We start from the raw sequence: 19279 nt of genomic DNA on the forward strand, positions 1-19279 counted from the left end.
ATAGACCCATATCAAAACTCATTACTGGGCACTCCATTGCTCTCCAAAGAGAAGAAATCAAGTTCCATGCACCAGAACACTGACGCAAGCTTCCCTAACCAGGAAACCTTGAGAAGCCAATAGTCTAACCCCACCCACTGGGTAAATCCTCCACAATAAAAAGGAACCACAGACCTCCAGAACACAGAAAGCCCACTCCAGACACAGCAATCTAAACAAGATGAAAAGGCAAAGAAATACCCAACAGGTAAAGGAACATGAAAAATGCCCACCAAGTCAAACAAAAGAGGAGGAGATAGGGAATCTACCTGAAAAAGAATTTAGAATAATGATAATAAAAATGATCCAAAATCTTGAAAACAAAATGGAGTTACAGATAAATAGCCTGGAAACAAAGATTGAAAAGATACAAGAAATGTTTAATAAAGACCTAGAAGAAATAAAAAAGAGTCAATTAAAAATGAATAATACAATGAATGAGATAAAAAACACTTTGGAGGGAACCAAGAGTAGAATAACAGAGACAGAAGATAGGATAGGTGAGGTAGAAGATAAAATAGTGGAAAGAAATGAAGCAGAGAGGAAAAAAGAAATAAGGATGAAAAGAAATGAGGACAACCTCAGCGACCTCTGGGACAATGTGAAATGCCCCAACATTCAAATCATAGGAGTTCCAGAAGAAGAAGACAAAAAGAAAGGCCATGAGAAAATACTCGAGGAGATAATAGCTGAAAACGTCCCTAAAATGGGGAAGGAAATTGCCACCCAAGTCCAAGAAACCCAGAGAGTCCCAAACAGGATAAACCCGAGGTGAAACACCCCAAGACACATATTAATCAAATTAACAAAGATCAAACATAAAGAACAAATATTAAAAGCAGCAAGGGAAAAACAACAAATAACACACAAAGGGATTCCCATAAGGATAACAGCTGATCTATCAATAGAAACCCTCCAGGCCAGAAGGGAATGGCAGGATGTATTGAAAGTAATGAAAGAGAATAACCTACAACCTAGATTACTGTATCCAGCAAGGATCTCATTCAGATATGAAGGAGAATTCAAAAGCTTTATAGATAAGCAAAAGCTGAGAGAATTCAGCACCACCAAACCAGCTCTTCAACAAATGCTAAAGGATCTTCTCTAGACAGGAAATGCAGAAAGGCTGTATAAACGTGAACCCAAAACAAGAAAGTAAATGGCAACAGGACCACACCTATCAATCATTACCCTAAATGTAAATGGGTTGAATGCCCCAACCAAAAGACAAAGATTGGCTGAATGGATACAAAAACAAGACCCCTATATATGCTGTCTACAAGAGACCCACCTCAAAACAAGAGACACATATAGACTAAAAGTGAAGGGCTGGAAAAAAATATTTCATGCAAACGGAGACCAAAAGAAAGCAGGAGTCGCAATACTCATATCAGATAAAATAGACTTTCAAATAAAGGATGTGAAAAGAGACAAAGAAGGACACTACATAGTGATCAAAGAATCAATTCAAGAAGAAGATATAACAATTATAAATATATATGCTCCCAACATAGGAGCACCGCAATATGTAGGGCAAACACTAACGAGTATGAAAGAGGAAATTAATAGTAACACAATAATAGTGGGAGACTTTAATACCCCACTCACAACTGTGGATAGATCAACTAAACAGAAAATTAACAAGGAAACACAAACCTTAAATGACACAATGGACCAGCTAGACCTAATTGATATCTATAGGACATTTCACCCCAAAACAATCAACTTCACCTTTTTCTCAAGTGCACACGGAACCTTCTCCAGAATAGATCACATCCTGGGCCATAAATCTGGTCTTGAAAAATTTAAAAAAATTGAAATCATTCCAGTCATCTTTTCTGACTACAGTGCAGTAAGATTAGATCTCAGTTACAGGAAAAAAAATTGTTAAAAATTCAAACATATGGAGGCTAAATAACACGCTTCTGAATAACCAACAAATCATAGAAGAAATCAAAGAAGAAATCACAATATGTATAGAAATGAATGAAAATGAAAACACAACAACCCAAAACCTATGGGACACTGTAAAAGCAGTGCTAAGGGGAAGGTTCATAGCATTACAGGCTTACATCAAAAAACAAGAAAAAAACCAAATAAATAACCTAACTCTACACCTAAACCAATTAGAGAAGGAAGAAATGAAGAACCCCAGGGTTATCAGAAGGAAAGAAATCTTAAAAATCAGGGCAGAGATAAATGCAAAAGAAACTAAAGAGACCATAGCAAAAATCAACAAAGCTAAAAGCTGGTTTTTTGAAAAAATAAACAAAATTGACAAACCATTAGCAAGACTCATTAAGAAACAAAGAGAGAAGAATCAAATTAACAAAATTAGAAATGAAAATGGAGAGATCACAACAGACAACAGTGAAATACAAAGGATCATAAGAGACTACTCCCAGCAGCTCTATGCCAATAAAATGGACAACTTGGATGAAATGGACAAATTCTTAGAAAAGTATAACTTTCTAAAACCGAACCAGGAAGAAATAGAAGATCTTAACAGACCCATCACAAGCAAGGAAATCGAAACTGTCATCAAAAATCTTTCAGCAAACAACAGCCCAGGACCAGATGGCTTCACAGCTGAATTCTAACAAAAATTTAGAGAAGAGCTAACACCTATCTTACTCAAACTCTTCAGAAAATTGCAGATGAAGGTAAGCTTTCAAACTCATTCTATGAGGCCACCATCACCCTAATTCCAAAACCAGACAAAGATGCCACAAAAAAAGAAAACTACAGGCCAATATCACTGATGAACCTAGATGCAAAAATCCTTAACAAAATTCTAGCAAACAGAATCCAACAACATATTAAACAAAATCATACATCATGACCAAGTGGGCTTTATCCCAGGAATGCAAGGATTCTTTAATATCCGCAAATCAATCAATGTAATACACCATATTAACAAATTGAAAGATAAAAACCATATGATTATCTCAATAGATGCAGAGAAAGCCTTTGACAAAATTCAATACTCATTTGTGATTAAAACTCTCCAAAAAGCAGGAATAGAAGGAACATACCTCAACATAATAAAAGCTATATATGACAAACCCACAGCAAGCATCACCCTCAATGGTGAAAAATTGAAAGCATTTCCCCTGAAATCAGGAACAAGACAAGGGTGCCCACTCTCACTACTACTATTCAACATAGTGTTGGAAGTTTTGGCCACAACAATCAGAGCAGAAAAAGAAGTAAAAGGAATCCAGATAGGAAAAGAAGAAGTGAAACTCTCACTGTTTGCAGATGACATGATCCTCTACATAGAAAACCCTAAAGACTCTACCAGAAAATTAATAGAGCTAATCAATCAATATAGTAAAGTTGCAGGATACAAAATTAACACACAGAAATCCCTTGCATTCCTATATACTAACAATGAAAAAACAGAAAGAGAAATTAAGGAAACAATACCATTCACCACTGCAACAAAAAGAATAAAATATTTAGGAGTATATCTTCCTAAAGAAACAAAAGACCTATACATAGAAAACTATAAAACACTGATGAAAGACATCAAAGAGGACACAAACAGATGGAGAAATATACCGTGTTCATGGATTGGAAGAATCAATATTGTCAAAATGGCTATTCTACCCAAAGCATTCTATAGATTCAATGCAATCCCTATCAAGCTACCAACGGTATTTTTCACAGAACTAGACCAAAGAATTTCACAATTTGTATGGAAATACAAAAAACCTCGAATAGCCAAAGTAATCTTGAGAAAGAAGAATGAAGCTGGAGGAATCAACCTGCCTGACTTCAGACTCTACTACAAAGCCACAGTCATCAAGACAGTATGGTACTGGCACAAAGACAGAAATATAGATCAATGGAACAGAATAGAAAGCCCAGAGATAAATCCACAAACTTATGGACACCTTATCTTTGACAAAGGAGGCAAGGATATACAATGGAAAAAAGACAACCTCTTTAACAAGTGGTGCTGGGAAAACTGGTCAACCACTTGTAAAAGAATGAAACTAGAACACTTTCTAACACCATACACAAAAAGAAACTCAAAATGGATTAAAGATCTAAATGTAAGACCAGAAACTATAAAACTCCTAGAGGAGAACATAGGCAAAACACTCTCTGACATAAATCACAGCAAGATCCTCTATGACCCACCTCCCAGAATATTGGAAATAAAAGCAAAACTAAACAAATGGGACCTAATGAAACTTAAAAGCTTTTGCACTACAAAGGAAACTATAAGCAAGGTGAAAAGACAGCACTCAGATTGGGAGAAAATAATAGCAAATGAAACAACAGACAAAGGATTAATCTCAAAAATATACAAGCAACTCCTGAAGCTCAATTCCAGAAAAATAAATGACCCAATCAAAAAATGGGCCAAAGAACTAAACAGACATTTCTCCAAAGAAGACATACAGATGGCTAACAAACACGTGAAAAGATGCTCAACATCACTCATTGTTAGAGAAATGCAAATCAAAACCACAATGAGGTACCATTACACGCCAGTCAGGATGGCTGCTATCCAAAAGTCTACAAGCAATAAATGCTGGAGAGGGTGTGGAGAAAAGGGAACCCTCTTACACTGTTGGTGGGAATGCAAACTAGTACACCCGCTATGGAAAACAGTGTGGAGATTTCTTAAAAAACTGGAAATAGAACTGCCATATGACCCAGCAATCCCACTTCTGGGCATACACACTGAGGAAACCAGATCTGAAAGAGACACATGCACCCCAATGTTCATTGCAGCGCGGTTTATAATATCCAGGACATGGAAGCAACCTAGATGCCCATCAGCAGATGAATGGATAAGGAAGATGTGGTACATATACACCATGGAATATTACTCAGCCATTAAAAAGAATTCATTTGAACCAGTCCTAATGAGATGGATGAAACTGGAGCCCATTATACAGCGTGAAGTAAACCAGAAAGAGAAAGAACATTACAGCATACTAACACATATATATGGAATTTAGAAAGATGGTAACGATAACCCTATATGCAAAACAGAAAAAGAGACACAGAAATACAAAACATACTTTTGAACTCTGTGGGAGAATGTGAGGGTGGGATATTTCAAAAGAACAGCATGTATACTATCTATGGTGAAACAGATCATCAGCCCAGGTGGGATGCATGAGACAAGTGCTCGGGCCTGGTGCACTAGGAAGACCCAGAGGAATCGGGTGGAGAGGGAGGTGGGAGGGGGGATCGGGATGGGGAATACGTGTAAATCTATGGCTGATTCATATCAATGTATGACAAAACCCACTGAAATGTTGTGAAGTAATTAGCCTCCAACTAATAAAAAAATAAATAAATAAAAATAAAAAAAAATAATTAAAAAAAAAAAAAAAACTAGAATTCATATCTTAAGGTTCTTCCCCTGCAACTTTCTCCATAAAAGTGAGAGCAAGGCAGAGAGAATAGCTGGAGGCCAGGGAAAGAAGAAGGTAAGGGCTCGTAGAGAGATCCGGGGGGTTTCTATTAGTTACTGGTCCTTTGATGGGCGAAGAAGTATGGAAAATTACAGAGGGGACAAAACACATCTGGAAAAAAAGGTGACAACGCAGTGAGATTAAGAAGAGAAAAGACGATCAACAGAAATGCATTTAGACAATAAAGGAAAAGAGATGAAAGTTGCAGGTTGCCATGTCCTAGAGACAATATTTGGAATTAAAGTAGCTGGTCTCATCAGTTCTCCTTGAACAAGGCTGTATGACTAGCTGGTTCTCCTCAGTTTCCTGATCCATTAATTGGTATACAGGCTAATTCTTAATATTATAGTGGACATGAAATTTAATAACCTTCACCAAATTGTTGTGTGAGCTATTTAATACAGTTAGAACATGAGCGTACATCCCTGGTATCAATTTATACCCTAAACTGCATCTATATTTCAAGTGTACCTCACAGATACTATCTTCAGCATCCTTTGACCTTTCTACTCCTAGAGGAATGCTTAAATGTGGAGTCACTCATTCACAAAACATTCAGGGGGCCCTCAGGGGCTTTGAGCTGGGCCTGGACTTCTGAGAATGAATGGGTGTGGGCTAGCCTCCCAAAGCTCACAACACAGGGGCAGGCTAAACAAATGATTCCAAACAGGAGAGTTGCCTATTAGAGCTCAGAGGAGGAGCTGTTCCTCGCTCCTGCAAGAATGAGCATTTGAAATGATGCCCAGATGATGCGTTTCTACTCAAAAGTGGGTAATCTATGTGAAGTCCTTCTGTTATTTTCTTATTTGTTGCTTTTCACTCATAAACCTGAGGCTTCTCAGGGTTGTGAGTTGCTTCCTCTTATTGGAGTGGGAGGCTCTGAGGTAGGGATCCTGTCTCCTTCTTCATCTTGGACTGTCCACTCTACTAACTGCCCAGCATGTCCTTAAGCTTCCCTTAGTCAGATGTCTTAGTATATCCCTCCCTAGCACAGCACAAAAAAACTGAGGTTGAAAACATCTCTCTGATGAATGATATAAAGATATATGAATAAGCTTCATAGAACTATGGAAGTTTTAATCAGTCTGTAAGCGGTTTAGAGAACATGCATTGGTTTAGATTGCACTACCAGTGATACTGTGATCTCAGGCATATAATCAAATTTTTTTTACCTCATTTTTTGAATCTATAATGGTGATAGCTATACCTATTTATAGGTACTGTAGGATTGATTTAAGGTTTAAGTAAGTTTATTCACATATAATGCTTAAAGTCTGAAACATTATGAAAATAATGTAACAACAGAACCGCCTACTATTGCTTTTGTTCTTACTAACTGTAAAGGTGGTGATGATATCAGACAGTGTGCTAAAGATCCAGGACAGGAAGGCAGCCGTCTCCTGGATCTCTGTGTTTCCTCCTATTCTCACCTGTGACTGGATCCATGAGGAGGATATTTTGGCAACAGGATTTGGGAAATACTCACCTTCTGGTGTTTACTGTGGTCCACTCTGAAGGCCATCGAGGAAGGTTTACCTAAAAAATGATGAGAAGCAGTGTTTTGGTTGGGAAATGTTTCCAAACTCTGGGTATTCTAACTAAGGATACATAATTCTAAGCCAGAGAGTGACAAAGACAATGATTACCAAAGAAGGAATGGAAGATGATTTCTGTATCATCAACTTCTGTGCTTCCACTGGGAGCATTACATAATTTTCTTAAAATTAAAAAAAACAAAAAAAGAAACTTCATCTGTGCCTCATCTGATGTTCCGTAGAGTATCTAATAAATTTACTAGTCGTTCATGACAATAGTACTCAACAATGTAGAAATAGGAGGAAGTGACTGCAATATAATAAATGTCATATATTGAAAATCTAGCTCTAACATCATAGTCATCAGTGAAAAAGATCAAGAAAAAAAGGCAAGGATGCCCGTTATCAACATTTCTGTTCACCATAATATTAGAAGTCCTAGCCAGTGTTTTAGGTTAGAAATGGAAACAAAAGGCTTCCATTTGGAAAGAAAGAAGTAAAATTATGTCTACTCACAGGGGCATGGTTTTTTGTGCAGAAAAATCTTTAAATACACACACACAAAAATCCTGCACAGAAAGTTGCATGGTACAAAATCAACATTCAAATATCTTTCCATGCATGAAGAATGACCATTCCGAAAAGGAAAATAAGAAAACAATCCTATTTATTTTTTATTTTTTTAAAGCTACAGTCAAGAGCTAAATTAAAAAAAAAAAATTATTTTTATTTATTTGTTTGTGCCAGGTCTTTGTTGCGGCATGTGGGGTCTAGTTCCCTGACTAGGGACTGAACTCAGGTTCTCTGCACTGGGAGTGTGGAATCTTAGACACTGGACAAAGAATCTTGTTTGTAATAGCATTGAAAAAAATGAAGTAATTAGGAATAAACTTAAGGAGATGAAAGACTTACATGTTGAAAACTACAAAGTATTGCAGAAAGGAATCTGACATAAATAAATAGATAGGTGTCTCGTGTTTATGGATTTGGAGGCTTAATATTATTAAGCTGTTCATACTACCCAAAGCAATTTAAAGATTCAAAGAATTCCTAATAAAATCTGAATGGAAATTTTTTCGCATATAGAAAATCCATCCAACAGTTAACACGGAATCTCAGAGCACCCCAAATAGGCAAAGAATCTTAGAAAGAATAGCAAAGCTGGAGGCCTCTGATTTCAGAACATACTACAAAGGTACAGGAACCAAAAGAGTGTAGATATGGCAAAAAAAACAGTGTTGAAAATTCCACCTCCAGGATGGTAGAATATATCTGTAAAATATGCATCTGATAAGGGGTTAATAAGCATATACCAGTGTGAAGGTTACCGATAAGCCAGGAAGAGAAACTGACTGACCATGATGGCACCTTGATATCAAATTTCCATGTTCCAGCATTGTAAGAAAACAAATTTCTCTGGTTTAAGGAATGCAGTCTGTTTTGTTATGGCAGTCTGAGCTGACTAACCGTGAGAGAAGGAATTGAATAGACCTTCCTCCAGAGAAAATACACAAATGCCCAACAAACATATGAAAAGATGCTCAATATTACTAATCAATAGGGAAATACAAACTGAAACCTTCTGTGATGGGCAATATGTATAAGAAGACAATAGCATATTTGGTAAGGATATGGATAAATTGGAACCCTTATACACTACAGTTGGCAATGTAAAATGTTGCATGCTTTCTAGAAAATAGTATGGAGTTTCGACAGAAAATTAGAACTGCTGTATGATCTAGCAATCTCACTCAAGAGTGTGTTTCCATAAAGAATTGAAAGCAAGATATTGACTAAATAGTGGGCACATGTATGGTCACTGCCGCATTATTCCCAATGGGCACGATGTGTAAGCAATCTAAATGTTCATTGCTGGATAAAAGATAAAGATTATATATTAGATATATGTTATAGCTATTACATCCACATACACACAACGGAATGTTTTGAGGCCTTAAAAAAGAATTCTGTCATATGCTCCATCATGGATGGGCCTTGATGATATTATACTAAGTGAAATGAACCAATCAAAAAAGACAAATATTGTCCGATTCCACTTCTATGAGGTATCTAAATTAATCAAATCCATGGAAACAGAAAATATAACCGTGGTTGCCAAGGGCTGTGAGGAGGAAGGACTGGAGAATTGTCACTCAGTGGGTTAGGGCTTCAGTCACGCAAGATGTAACATTTCTACAGATTTGTTATACAGCAATGTGGATATATCCCCGGTGGCTCAGCGGTAAAAAATCCACCTGAAATGCAGGAGATGCAACAGATGCAAGCCCAATCCCTGAGTTGGGAAGATCACCTGGAGGAGGAGATGGCAACCCACTCCAGGATTCTTGCCTAGAGAATCGCATGGAGAGAGAGGCCGGGTGGGCTACAGTCTATGGGTACGCAAAGTCAGACATGACTGAGCAATTAACAATATGGCCACTAACACTAACGTGCACATAGTTAGCAACAGTGTGTCATACACTCAGAAATTGTTAAAAAGGTAAATAAAGACGTGCAGGTGTATGGTGAACCGAGGCGTATGTATTCCCTGTAAAGAATCTCTCCTTATGTCAACACCTTTGCAGACAACCAAATGTTTGGTTTTCATGTCCAATTCCCTAGTTTTAATAGCCTCAGGGAACAGAGGGACTTCCCTGGTGCACAGTGGATGAGAATCTGCCTGCCAATGAAGAGGACACAGGTTTGATGGCTGGTCCAGGAAGATTCCACTTTCTGCGGGGCAACTAAGCCTGTGTGTCACAAACTACAGAGCCTGTATATGCTCTGCAATGAGAAGACGCTTACTGCAACCAGAGAAACCCATGGACAGCAGCAAAGACCCAGTGCAGCCAAAACTAAATAAATAATTTTTAAAAATCTGGGAGAACAGAAATCCACAGATGGAGAATCATAAAACTATCTAAATTGTTTTCTCCAGTCTAGGAAGATTAACTCTTCTAAACTCTTTGAGCAGCTGAAGAGGAAGTGAGTGCTCACTTCTATTTTATAATAAGTGTACTTCATTTTATTTACCTGATGCCATCTCTGGTCAGTGAAATGTGGGAAAGAACATGGAGAATAAACAGGTCTCTCCAATTCTTTCCCAGAATCAAAATATAGAATTAGTTTAACCTTAGGGTAAGAAGATCATGGGTTTTGTTTTATATACTTACATAAATAATGTATCTTAATATAATATGTTAATTATTTCCTTTGCAAAGAGATTTCATCCAATAACCAATGAGATTAGTATTAAAGCTGTTTGGTGAATTTATTTCTAAGGTTTCTTTAACTGCCTTACACTAAGAATGTTTAGCACAAATAATTCTTTTTTAAAAAGAATCATACATTTTAACCATAAAACTTTTGAGAATTACAAGGGAAAACTTATACATTCATTTTCATTCAGGCTTATGTAAATATTTGGCCACAACCACTTCAGAATGCTCAAAATTATGTGTCCCTTGATAATGGCTGAGATGAAGTTGAGAACTAAGCCCAGGCTGGTTTCAGGAAGACACCTCCACATCCTCCTGGCCTCTCACCTTGCTGCCTTGGTGTCCATTCTTCATCAGAATCTTCAGTGTCATCTACCTGAGGTTTGATGACCTGCCTGCGGTGATGCATGAAATCTGGTCGAGTGGCTCTGAAACCTGGAAAGAAGCAAAATGTTTGTTCTAAGAAGGAGAAATAAAGCACAGAATCAATGGAAAGTATCACAAAGTCAGGGAATCAGTGGGGTGGGCTGGGGGAATCTAGAATAATGCAAGAGGGTCAACCTCCCTCTGGTACAGAACTGTAAACATTTCCTCCAGTTTAGTCTCCACACAAAAGGGACCTGTGAGCAGATGGAGCCACCTAAGAGCGGGCCAAGTGAACACTGAGGGTGAAGACCTGTTTCATGTTTCCCAGGCTCAGGCACCCAGCACTTCCTGGTACCTATAGCAATCAGCGCTTCGTAGTTTCTTTTCACATTCCTATATCGGATTTTTTCCCATTCTCCCATCTCTTCCCATTCTTCCTTGGAGAAGTATACGGAGATATCTTTGAAAGCATCTTTGTCCTAAGGAACATAATAGATTTCATCAGTGATTTACTAATCTAAGTCAGACCTTAGAGCTGAGGCTTCTCCTCCACCTTTTGTGCAGGGAGTAGCCTGAAGCTGCAGGATGGCCTGACTGAGACAGGGATGAAGACTTCCTTCCCGACTGTGTCCTGCTTACCTGAACAAACACTGAGCATTTTCCTAACTCTCCCTGGACACAGAGCAGTTGACGAAGCTAGTGTCCTGTTTTGTCCCACTCCACCCGCACCATCTCAGACAGGACCAGGCATTTCCATCCTGTGTATGGTCACAGGGAAGTTCACTCAGCTGCCCAGGCAAGCAGTCTGTGGTGCTTCAGGGACCAGCACCATGTCTTTCCTATAGAGCTGGCTTAGAGCCCAGGTTTGCCGCCTCCACCTCTCACCGTGGGCTTCCACTCTGTTCTCCCGGCATCTCCCTCAGTGCTCTCCTCTGGAGACCTGTTGGTCCTCATGGCCATTGGAGTGCTCAAGACCAAGGTGCCTGTGGAAGAAGAAGGTGCTGAGAGAGCGCAGACCAGTGTCCAGAGCCTGGTCTGTCTTCCTTGGGTGGAGTGTCCAGGGCAGGAAGGTGAGGGGAAAGTCAGGGCGAGGGTACTGGTGGGATGGACAGATCCTGACTAGATATGACAGATCAGCCTAATGTGAACTAGATTTGGTTTCTTTGGTTCCCCTACAATTCAGGCCTTCTGAGGGAAGGCACTGGGAGGGAAGTGTCTGTGGGTGACGGAGGGATTCTTGAGGAGACCCGGAAACCCCTAACAGCTGGACTGGGGTCAGGCTGAAATCAGGGCTCTTTTCCAGTACAGCAGAGGGAATGTTTCTCCAATAAGGATTTTGAGGATCTTCTTCTGGACACTCAGAAAAATCTGGGCATAACGTAGGTTCTACGTATAAGGGAGAAGTCACTCGGCTTGAGGAGATCTGGGCCCCTGGGCTGAAGCAACTGGGGTCCTCAGACAGAGGGGACTGGGGATCTTCTGGCTGATGTAGAATGCGCAGGTTGATAAACCTTGGGATCTGTGAGGCTGAGGAAATCAGGAGTTTCTTATAAAAGGACTTTAAGTCTCTGACAGGCAGGACAGTTAGGGTCTTGAGGAGGAAGTTTCAAGAGCTCGCAGGCGGAGGGATTCCGGGTCTGTGAGGTTGAAGAAATTTGGTATCTCTGCGGGTGGTATTTTTAGGGTGCCTCAGGCTGAGGGGAACTGGGGTTAATCTAGGTGTTTGAGGGTCGCAGCACTAAGGGGTTTGGTGGGTGAAGGGACTTGTAATCCCTAAGCTGACGAGACCCAAGCCCCCTTCAGAATAGGACTCAGGCTACTCAAAGTTGACAGGATTTCGGACCTCCCACCCTGGAATTTGAAGCCATTAGGCTAAGGGTTTATGAGGGCTGCACAGGGCACTTTCCTGTCAGCCTCCCAGCTGTCCTGCCGCGCTGCCCACCCTGTCCCCAGGAGAGCTAGAGGTTCAGCAACGTACAGTCCTTCCGCGCTGAGGTGAAGTGAAGGGCCAGCAGCCTACCTGTACCCTGTCAGGCACAAGCGACCAATCGGTGATGTGACTGAAGCAGTCTGGCCAATAGGCGCCTGGAGGTGTGCAGAGCGTGATGGAGGCCCCGCCCCTCCGCTCGGGGATTGGCTGCTCTGTGGGCGTGTCTGTCAATCCTCCACTGCGCAGGCGGCGTTTGGCTGGTTTCTTTGTTTTCATGCATGGCCTCGTAGGCCTGGATCCTCAAGTGGGCGGGTGGTCCTCAGGCTGAATGTTTCTTTCCAGTGCCCTCAACTCGTATATCGGCTCCACCAGACTGTAACCGTGCTCCCGGAGTTTATCCTAGGCCCACCTGTACCCTACGTTATCAAATCCAGTTTTGTCAAGAACTCTTTGTGGTGAGTACTGCATTATTCAAGGGAAACGGTGTAATTAACTGCATTCTGAGGAGACACAAGATAAACACCGTGTGGTCAAAGATTTAAACACAATGCGTGGAATAAGGATGTTAGAAAAAACTTGGAGGGTTTTTAACCTGAAAGTAGAAGTGACAGTGATGAGCCATCTGTATATTTAATGTGGGTATGAAAAGCCTTCAGAAATGAGGTATAAATAAAACCTCAAAGCCTTGCAAGTGTTTTCTGTAAGCCGAGGCATCAATCTGGAGGAATGTGGATCCACTGAGCTGAGTTTGCCTGCCACCTACTGGCTTCACAAGGTAAAATGGGGACACTGTTTCTGGCCCTTAGGTAGCTTTGCTCACAGAAAATTAATGTGATTTCCATGTATTGGAAGCAAAGCGACTGACTGTAGAATTAGTGTCAAGTGGTGGTTGGGAGTCTGGATGGAGAAATGTTACCAGAAAAGCGAGTTTACCTCTTGGTGGGTGTAGAGCCAGAAGGTACAACCCAGCCAAAGCTCATGGGAAGGAAAAGTGTATTACTTGCAGAACTATGGAGAACACCATGGCGCTTTCCAGAGCAGTGTCTCTGTAAACCACAAAGTTGGGTAAGCTTTAATCTATGAGTACAGGCATGTTCTGGCTTCTGTGGTGACTCAGATGGTCAACAATCTCTGCATAGCAGAAGACCCAGGTTCAACCCATAAGTGTGGAAGATCCCAAGAGGAGGGTGGGGCAGTCCACTCCAGAATTCTTGCCTGGAGAATCCCATGGAGAGAGGAGGCTGATGGTCCATGGGGTTGCAAAGAGTCAGACATGAGTGAGTGACTAACACTTTAACTTACAGGCATCTTCCTTAAGTGTCTTGGGCTGTGGGAGACTCCAAGCTTCAGTCGATTGAAGTCTTGAGAGTCAGAACCAGTCACCATCAGCATCCCTTACATTCCAGCTGGTCTGGTATACATATAGATATCTATTCTTGATATAGATATAGATATCTATTCTTCTTCATATTCTTTCCCCTTATCAGTTCAATTCAGTCACTCAGTCGTGTCTGACTCTTTGCAGCCCCATGGACTGTAGCACGCCAGGCCTACCTGTCTATCGGTAACTTCCGGAGTTTACCGAAACTCATGTCCATTGAGTCGGTGATGCCATCCAACCATCTCATCCTCTCTTGTCCCCTTCTCGTCCTGCCCTCAATCTTTCTCAGCATCAGGATACTTTGAAATGATTAAGCAGTTCACATCAGGTGGCCAAAGCATTGGAGTTTCATCTTCAACATCAGTGTTTCCAATGAAAACTCAGGTCTGATCTCATTTAGAATGGACTGGTTGGATCCCCTTGCAGTCCAAGGGACTCTCGAGTCTTCTCCAACACCACAGTTCAAAAGCATCCATTCTTCAGCAGTCAGCTTTCTTTATAGTCCAACTCTGCCATCCATACATGACCACTGGAAAACCCATAGCCTAGACTAGACATACCTTTGTTAGCAAAGTAACGTCTCTGCTTTTTAATATACTGTCTAGGTTGGTAATAACTTATCTTCCAAGGAGTAAGTGTCTTTTAATTTCATGGCTGCAGTCACCATCTGCAGTGATTTCAGAGCCCCCTGAAATAAAGTCAGCCACTGTTTCTCCATCTATTTGCCATGAAGTGATGGGACCAGATGACATGATCTTAGTTTTCTGAATGTTGAGCTTTAAGTCAGCATTTTCATTCTCTTCTTTCACTTTCTTCAGGAGGCTCTTTAGTTCTTCTTCACTTTCTGCAATAAGGGTTGTGCCATCTGCATTGCTGATATTTCTCCCGGCAATCTTGAATCTAGCTTGTGCTTCATCCAGCCCGGTATTTCTCATGATGTATTCTGCATAGAAGTTAAATAAGCAGGGTGACAATATATAGCCTTGATATGCTTCTTTCCCAATTTGGACCCAGTCTGTTGTTCCATATCTGGTTCTGACTGTTGCTTCTTGCCCTGCATACAGATTTCTCAAGAGACAGGTCAGGTGGTCTGGTAGCCCCATCTTTTGGGAATTTTCCAGTTTATTGTGACCCACACAGTCAAAGCCTTTGGCATAGACTATAAAGCATAAATATATTTTTTTCTGGAACTCTCTTGCTTTTTCGATGATCCAGTGGATATTGGCAATTTGATCTCTGGTTTCTCTGCCTTTTCTAAAGCCAGCTTTAAGATCTGCACATTCACAGTTCACGTATTGTTCAAGCCTGGCTTGGAGAATTTTGAGCATCATTTTGCTAGTGTATGAGATGAGTGCAATTGTGCAGTAGTTTGAGCATTCTTTGGCATTGCCTTTCTTCGGGATGGGAATGAAACCTGACCTTTTCCAGTCCTGTGGCCACTGCTGAGTTTTCCAAATTTGCTGACAGATTGAGTGCAGCACTTTCACAGCATCATCTTTTAGGATCTGAAATAGCTCAACTGGAATTCCATCTCCTCTACTAGCTTTGTTTGTAGTGATGTCTCCTAAGGCTCACTTGACTTCACATTCCAGGATGTCTGGCTCTAGATGAGTGATCACATCATTGTGATTATTTGGTTGATGAAGATCTTTTTTGTACAGTTCTTCTGTGTTTTCTTGCCACCCCTTCTTAATATCTTCTGCTTCTGTTAGGTCCATACCATTTATGTCCTTTGCTGAGCCCATCTTTGCGTGAAATGTTCTCATAAGCATAAGTTTTAAGGTCGCTATTGCAGGGAATGGCCACAAGGCGTCAGGACTTTTTCATGCCCAGTTGTGATTACGTTGAAAGTGAAAACTTTCAAGTTTTAACTCAAGACTGTAATTCAATATGGAATGTAGCTGAAGAAACACCCAAAAGCTTCTGTACTCTTTCTGAACATAATTATTTATTTATTTTAATAATTTTTTTCATTTACTGGCGGTGCCATGTGGCATGTGGGATTTTTAGTTCCCCGACCAAGTGCCCCTGCATTTGAAGCACAGAACCTTCACCACTGGGTTGCAGGGAAGTCCCCCTAAGCATTATTTTTTTTTAAGTAACGTTTATTTCATATTGTAGTAACATTGATATACCATGTGTTGTTGGTGGCAGGTGAACCGAATGTATTTTCTTTTTGGTTGTTGTTCAGTTGCAGAGTCAGGTCTTTTTGTAGGAGCGTTCCCTTTTCTACAGGCCCTGTTATACTGGTAAGACATCTATTTATATATACCTAAGTTTACATAAATGTAAATATCTAGGTACATAGATATGTAAATGTCCAGTTAGAGATATAAATGTCTAGGTATGTAGACATACAAATGTTTATGTGCATAGAAATATACATTCTAGGTACATAGATATATAAATACCTAGGTTCATAGAGACATAAATATCTATATACTTAAACATATAAATATATATGTACCTATAGACATACCTATGCAAAACAGAAAAAGAGACACAGAGGTACAGAACAGACTTTTGGACTCTGTGGGAGAAGGCGAGGGTGGGATGTTTTGAGAGAATAGCATTGAAACATGTATATTATCTAGGGTGAAAGAGATCAGCAGCCCAGGCTGGATGCATGAGACAGGTGCTCGGGCCTGGTGCACTGGGAAGACCCAGAGCAATTGGGTGGGGAGGGAGGGAGGTGGGAGCGGGAATCAGGATAGGGAAAACATGTAAATCCATGGCTGATTCATGTCAATGTATGACAAAAACCATTACTATATTATAAAGTAATTAGCCTCCAAGTAATAAAAATAAATGGACATAAAAAGAAATATACATTCTAGGTACATAGATGTATAAATACCTAGGTTCATAGAGACATAAATATTTATATACATAGACGTATAAATACTTATGTACATATAGACATGACTATGTATATACAGATATAAATATCTATTATAGATACATATAGACATAGACATCTATATACATAGACATGTAAATATCTGTATACACAGAAGATGGTTACACAGTGGACAATGAAGGAGACCACCTTATAGACAAAATAAGTGATACAGATAGCAGCATTTATAAGAGCATACTAGGAGAGAGAAACATGAACAATTTCAAACAAAAAGAACACAGCTAAGCAAGATGCATGTGACTAGTTTTAATCTGAGGGCACTAAACCAACAAGTCCGCAGGGGGTCAGTAGATGAAGGCAAATTCTGGAAGGGTGAGATAGTGAAAACTAGTTAAATGTTTCATCTTTGTTTACAAAGTATACCTCATACGTTTTTGGATTCATACTTGTTACCTCCTTAAGTATGTATTACCTATATAACCTCATATGCCCACATCCAAACTGTTTCAACTCAAATCAAGCATAACTCGAACCTGTTGCATCTCTAGTTAGTCAACTGCAGCAATTTCATGAAAAAGACACATTGGGATTCTTTTGTATAGACCAGTAATGGTTAGGATTTCTGTCTAATGTTTTTTTTTTTTTTTTTTTTAGGGTCCTTAGAGATCATTTAAAATTTCAACACTTCTCCCTGCTTCACCTTGCTCTGATTCAATTGACATTGGAAAAGTTATGAAAAGAGTGTTTAATATAATCTGAACTCACCAGGTATCTATTGTTTGGTGTACAGAAAGATCTGAGAAGTAGGCTTCGATGGATGTAAAAATAAATATTGTGGATATAGAACATACTTAGAAATTGTGAGAGTCACTGGACCAGAGATCAATCACAATGGATCCACTTCATCTCCCACACCCATGAGGACAAGTTTATCTTGGTAATAATATCAGCAACTGAAGAGTTAAACTGTTATCACTGTGAAAATTGATTATGAAAAAAATCTATGGAATGTTTTCATAGATAGGATGCAACTTTCCAAGAGGCTTTAAATTTCAGGTGAATGTTTTATTATTTGAAATCTTGAGTGGATTACAGACTCTGTAAGTTTCACAGACTGTTCAAAGTTACATTCTCTTCCATCCTGGACTGAATCCATTACCTTTTGGTTCATGCACTTGTGGCACACTTCATCAGCTTAGAGACAATCTGTTTTGGGGAGTGTTCTAAACCAATGTGTGCGTACCAGCTGCAGGTCTGACAAGAAACATTCACTCTCATGTTGTTGTAGTTGCTGTTCAGTTGCTAAGTTGTGTCTGACTCTTTGTGACCCCATGGACTGCAGCACGCCAGGAATCCCTGCCCATCACCAACTCCTGGAGATTGTTCAAACTGCTGTCCGTTGAATCAGTGATGCCATCCAACCATCTCTTCCTCTGCCATCCCCTTCTCCGTTTGCCTTCAACCTTTCCCAGCATCAGGGTGTTTTCCAGTGGGTCAGCTCTTCACATCAGGGGGCCAAAGGATTGGAGTTTTGGTTTCAGAGTCAGTCCTTCCTATGAATGTTGAGGACTGAGTTCCTTTAGGATTGCTGGTTTGATCTCCTCGCAGACCCAGGGACTCTCAAGAGTCTTCTCTAGCACCACAGGTCAAAAGCATTCGTTCTTCAGTGCTCTGACTTCTTTGTGGTCCTGCTCACACATCCGTACATGACTACTGCAAAAACCAGTAGCTTTTACTCTCACATATGGGATACCAAATTTGTTTTTACATATTGCCTGCTATATTTAGGCTCTTGGTTCATACTTCATGTACCCATGTAGTGTTGTATTTCAATCCAGTTTGAAACAGAGCTTTATTTGAAGAACGTTTTGCCCACCAGCAGCGTTCTATTCTCACCAGCACCTCTTACCTTGGTGTGACATCTCAAAACTCAGAAACTCTTACATGTTGATATGAATATCAATTTCATTTTAGCAGAGTTTAAACAGAGAAGTGACAAAATCAGGGTGCCTATTTTATCAGGTTTCTCCAGGCAGAAAATTGAAGCTTGATGTGGTTCAGTTGCTCAGTCGTGTCCAACTCTTTGCAACCCCATAGACTGCAGCATGCTGGCTTCCCATCCCTCACCATCTACCAGAGTTTGCTCAAACTCATGTTCATTATGTCGTTGATGCTCTCCAAGCATTTCGTCCTCTGTCATCCCCTTCTCCTCCTGCCCTCAGTCTTTGAAACTGAAATTGTTAGAAGGCAGAGTTCATACAGCTTTTGAGCCCCTTGACTCCATTTTCTCTTGCAAGAAGTTTCTTAGCTATTTTTCAAGTGTGACCTTTCATTCATATAATAGCAAATAACAGAATTAGAAGAAACCAATTTGAAACAACAGATGGTTTCTCTCCTGACAATCTGAACACAAAGGAACCAGTAGGAACCCCAAAGATCTGGGGGCCAAGATTTTAAGAATATTTTAGGTTGGCAAATACTAACTAGTATGCTTTCCACTTCAACAATT

The 19279-nt window shown here is 40.1% G+C and overlaps 1 protein-coding gene across 1 annotated transcript in view; it reads right to left on the bottom strand.

Annotated features, from left to right (window-relative positions):
- LOC133052978 (histone-lysine N-methyltransferase PRDM9-like) overlaps positions 1 to 11553 on the bottom strand; it is a 38892-nt gene extending 27339 nt beyond the window's left edge. Inside the window, exons 1-4 of the mRNA XM_061137734.1 lie at positions 11478 to 11553; positions 10955 to 11071; positions 10561 to 10668; positions 6967 to 7016 (exon numbers count right to left, since the gene is read on the bottom strand). Of these exons, the coding sequence (XP_060993717.1) occupies positions 6967 to 7016; positions 10561 to 10668; positions 10955 to 11071; positions 11478 to 11553 (351 nt within the window). The remainder of the gene's footprint in view (positions 1 to 6966; positions 7017 to 10560; positions 10669 to 10954; positions 11072 to 11477) is intronic.
- Positions 11554 to 19279: the final 7726 nt, after the last annotated feature.

The sequence above is a fragment of the Dama dama genome, chromosome X, assembly GCF_033118175.1.
Source record: "Dama dama isolate Ldn47 chromosome X, ASM3311817v1, whole genome shotgun sequence".
Taxonomy (NCBI): Eukaryota; Metazoa; Chordata; class Mammalia; order Artiodactyla; family Cervidae; genus Dama; species Dama dama.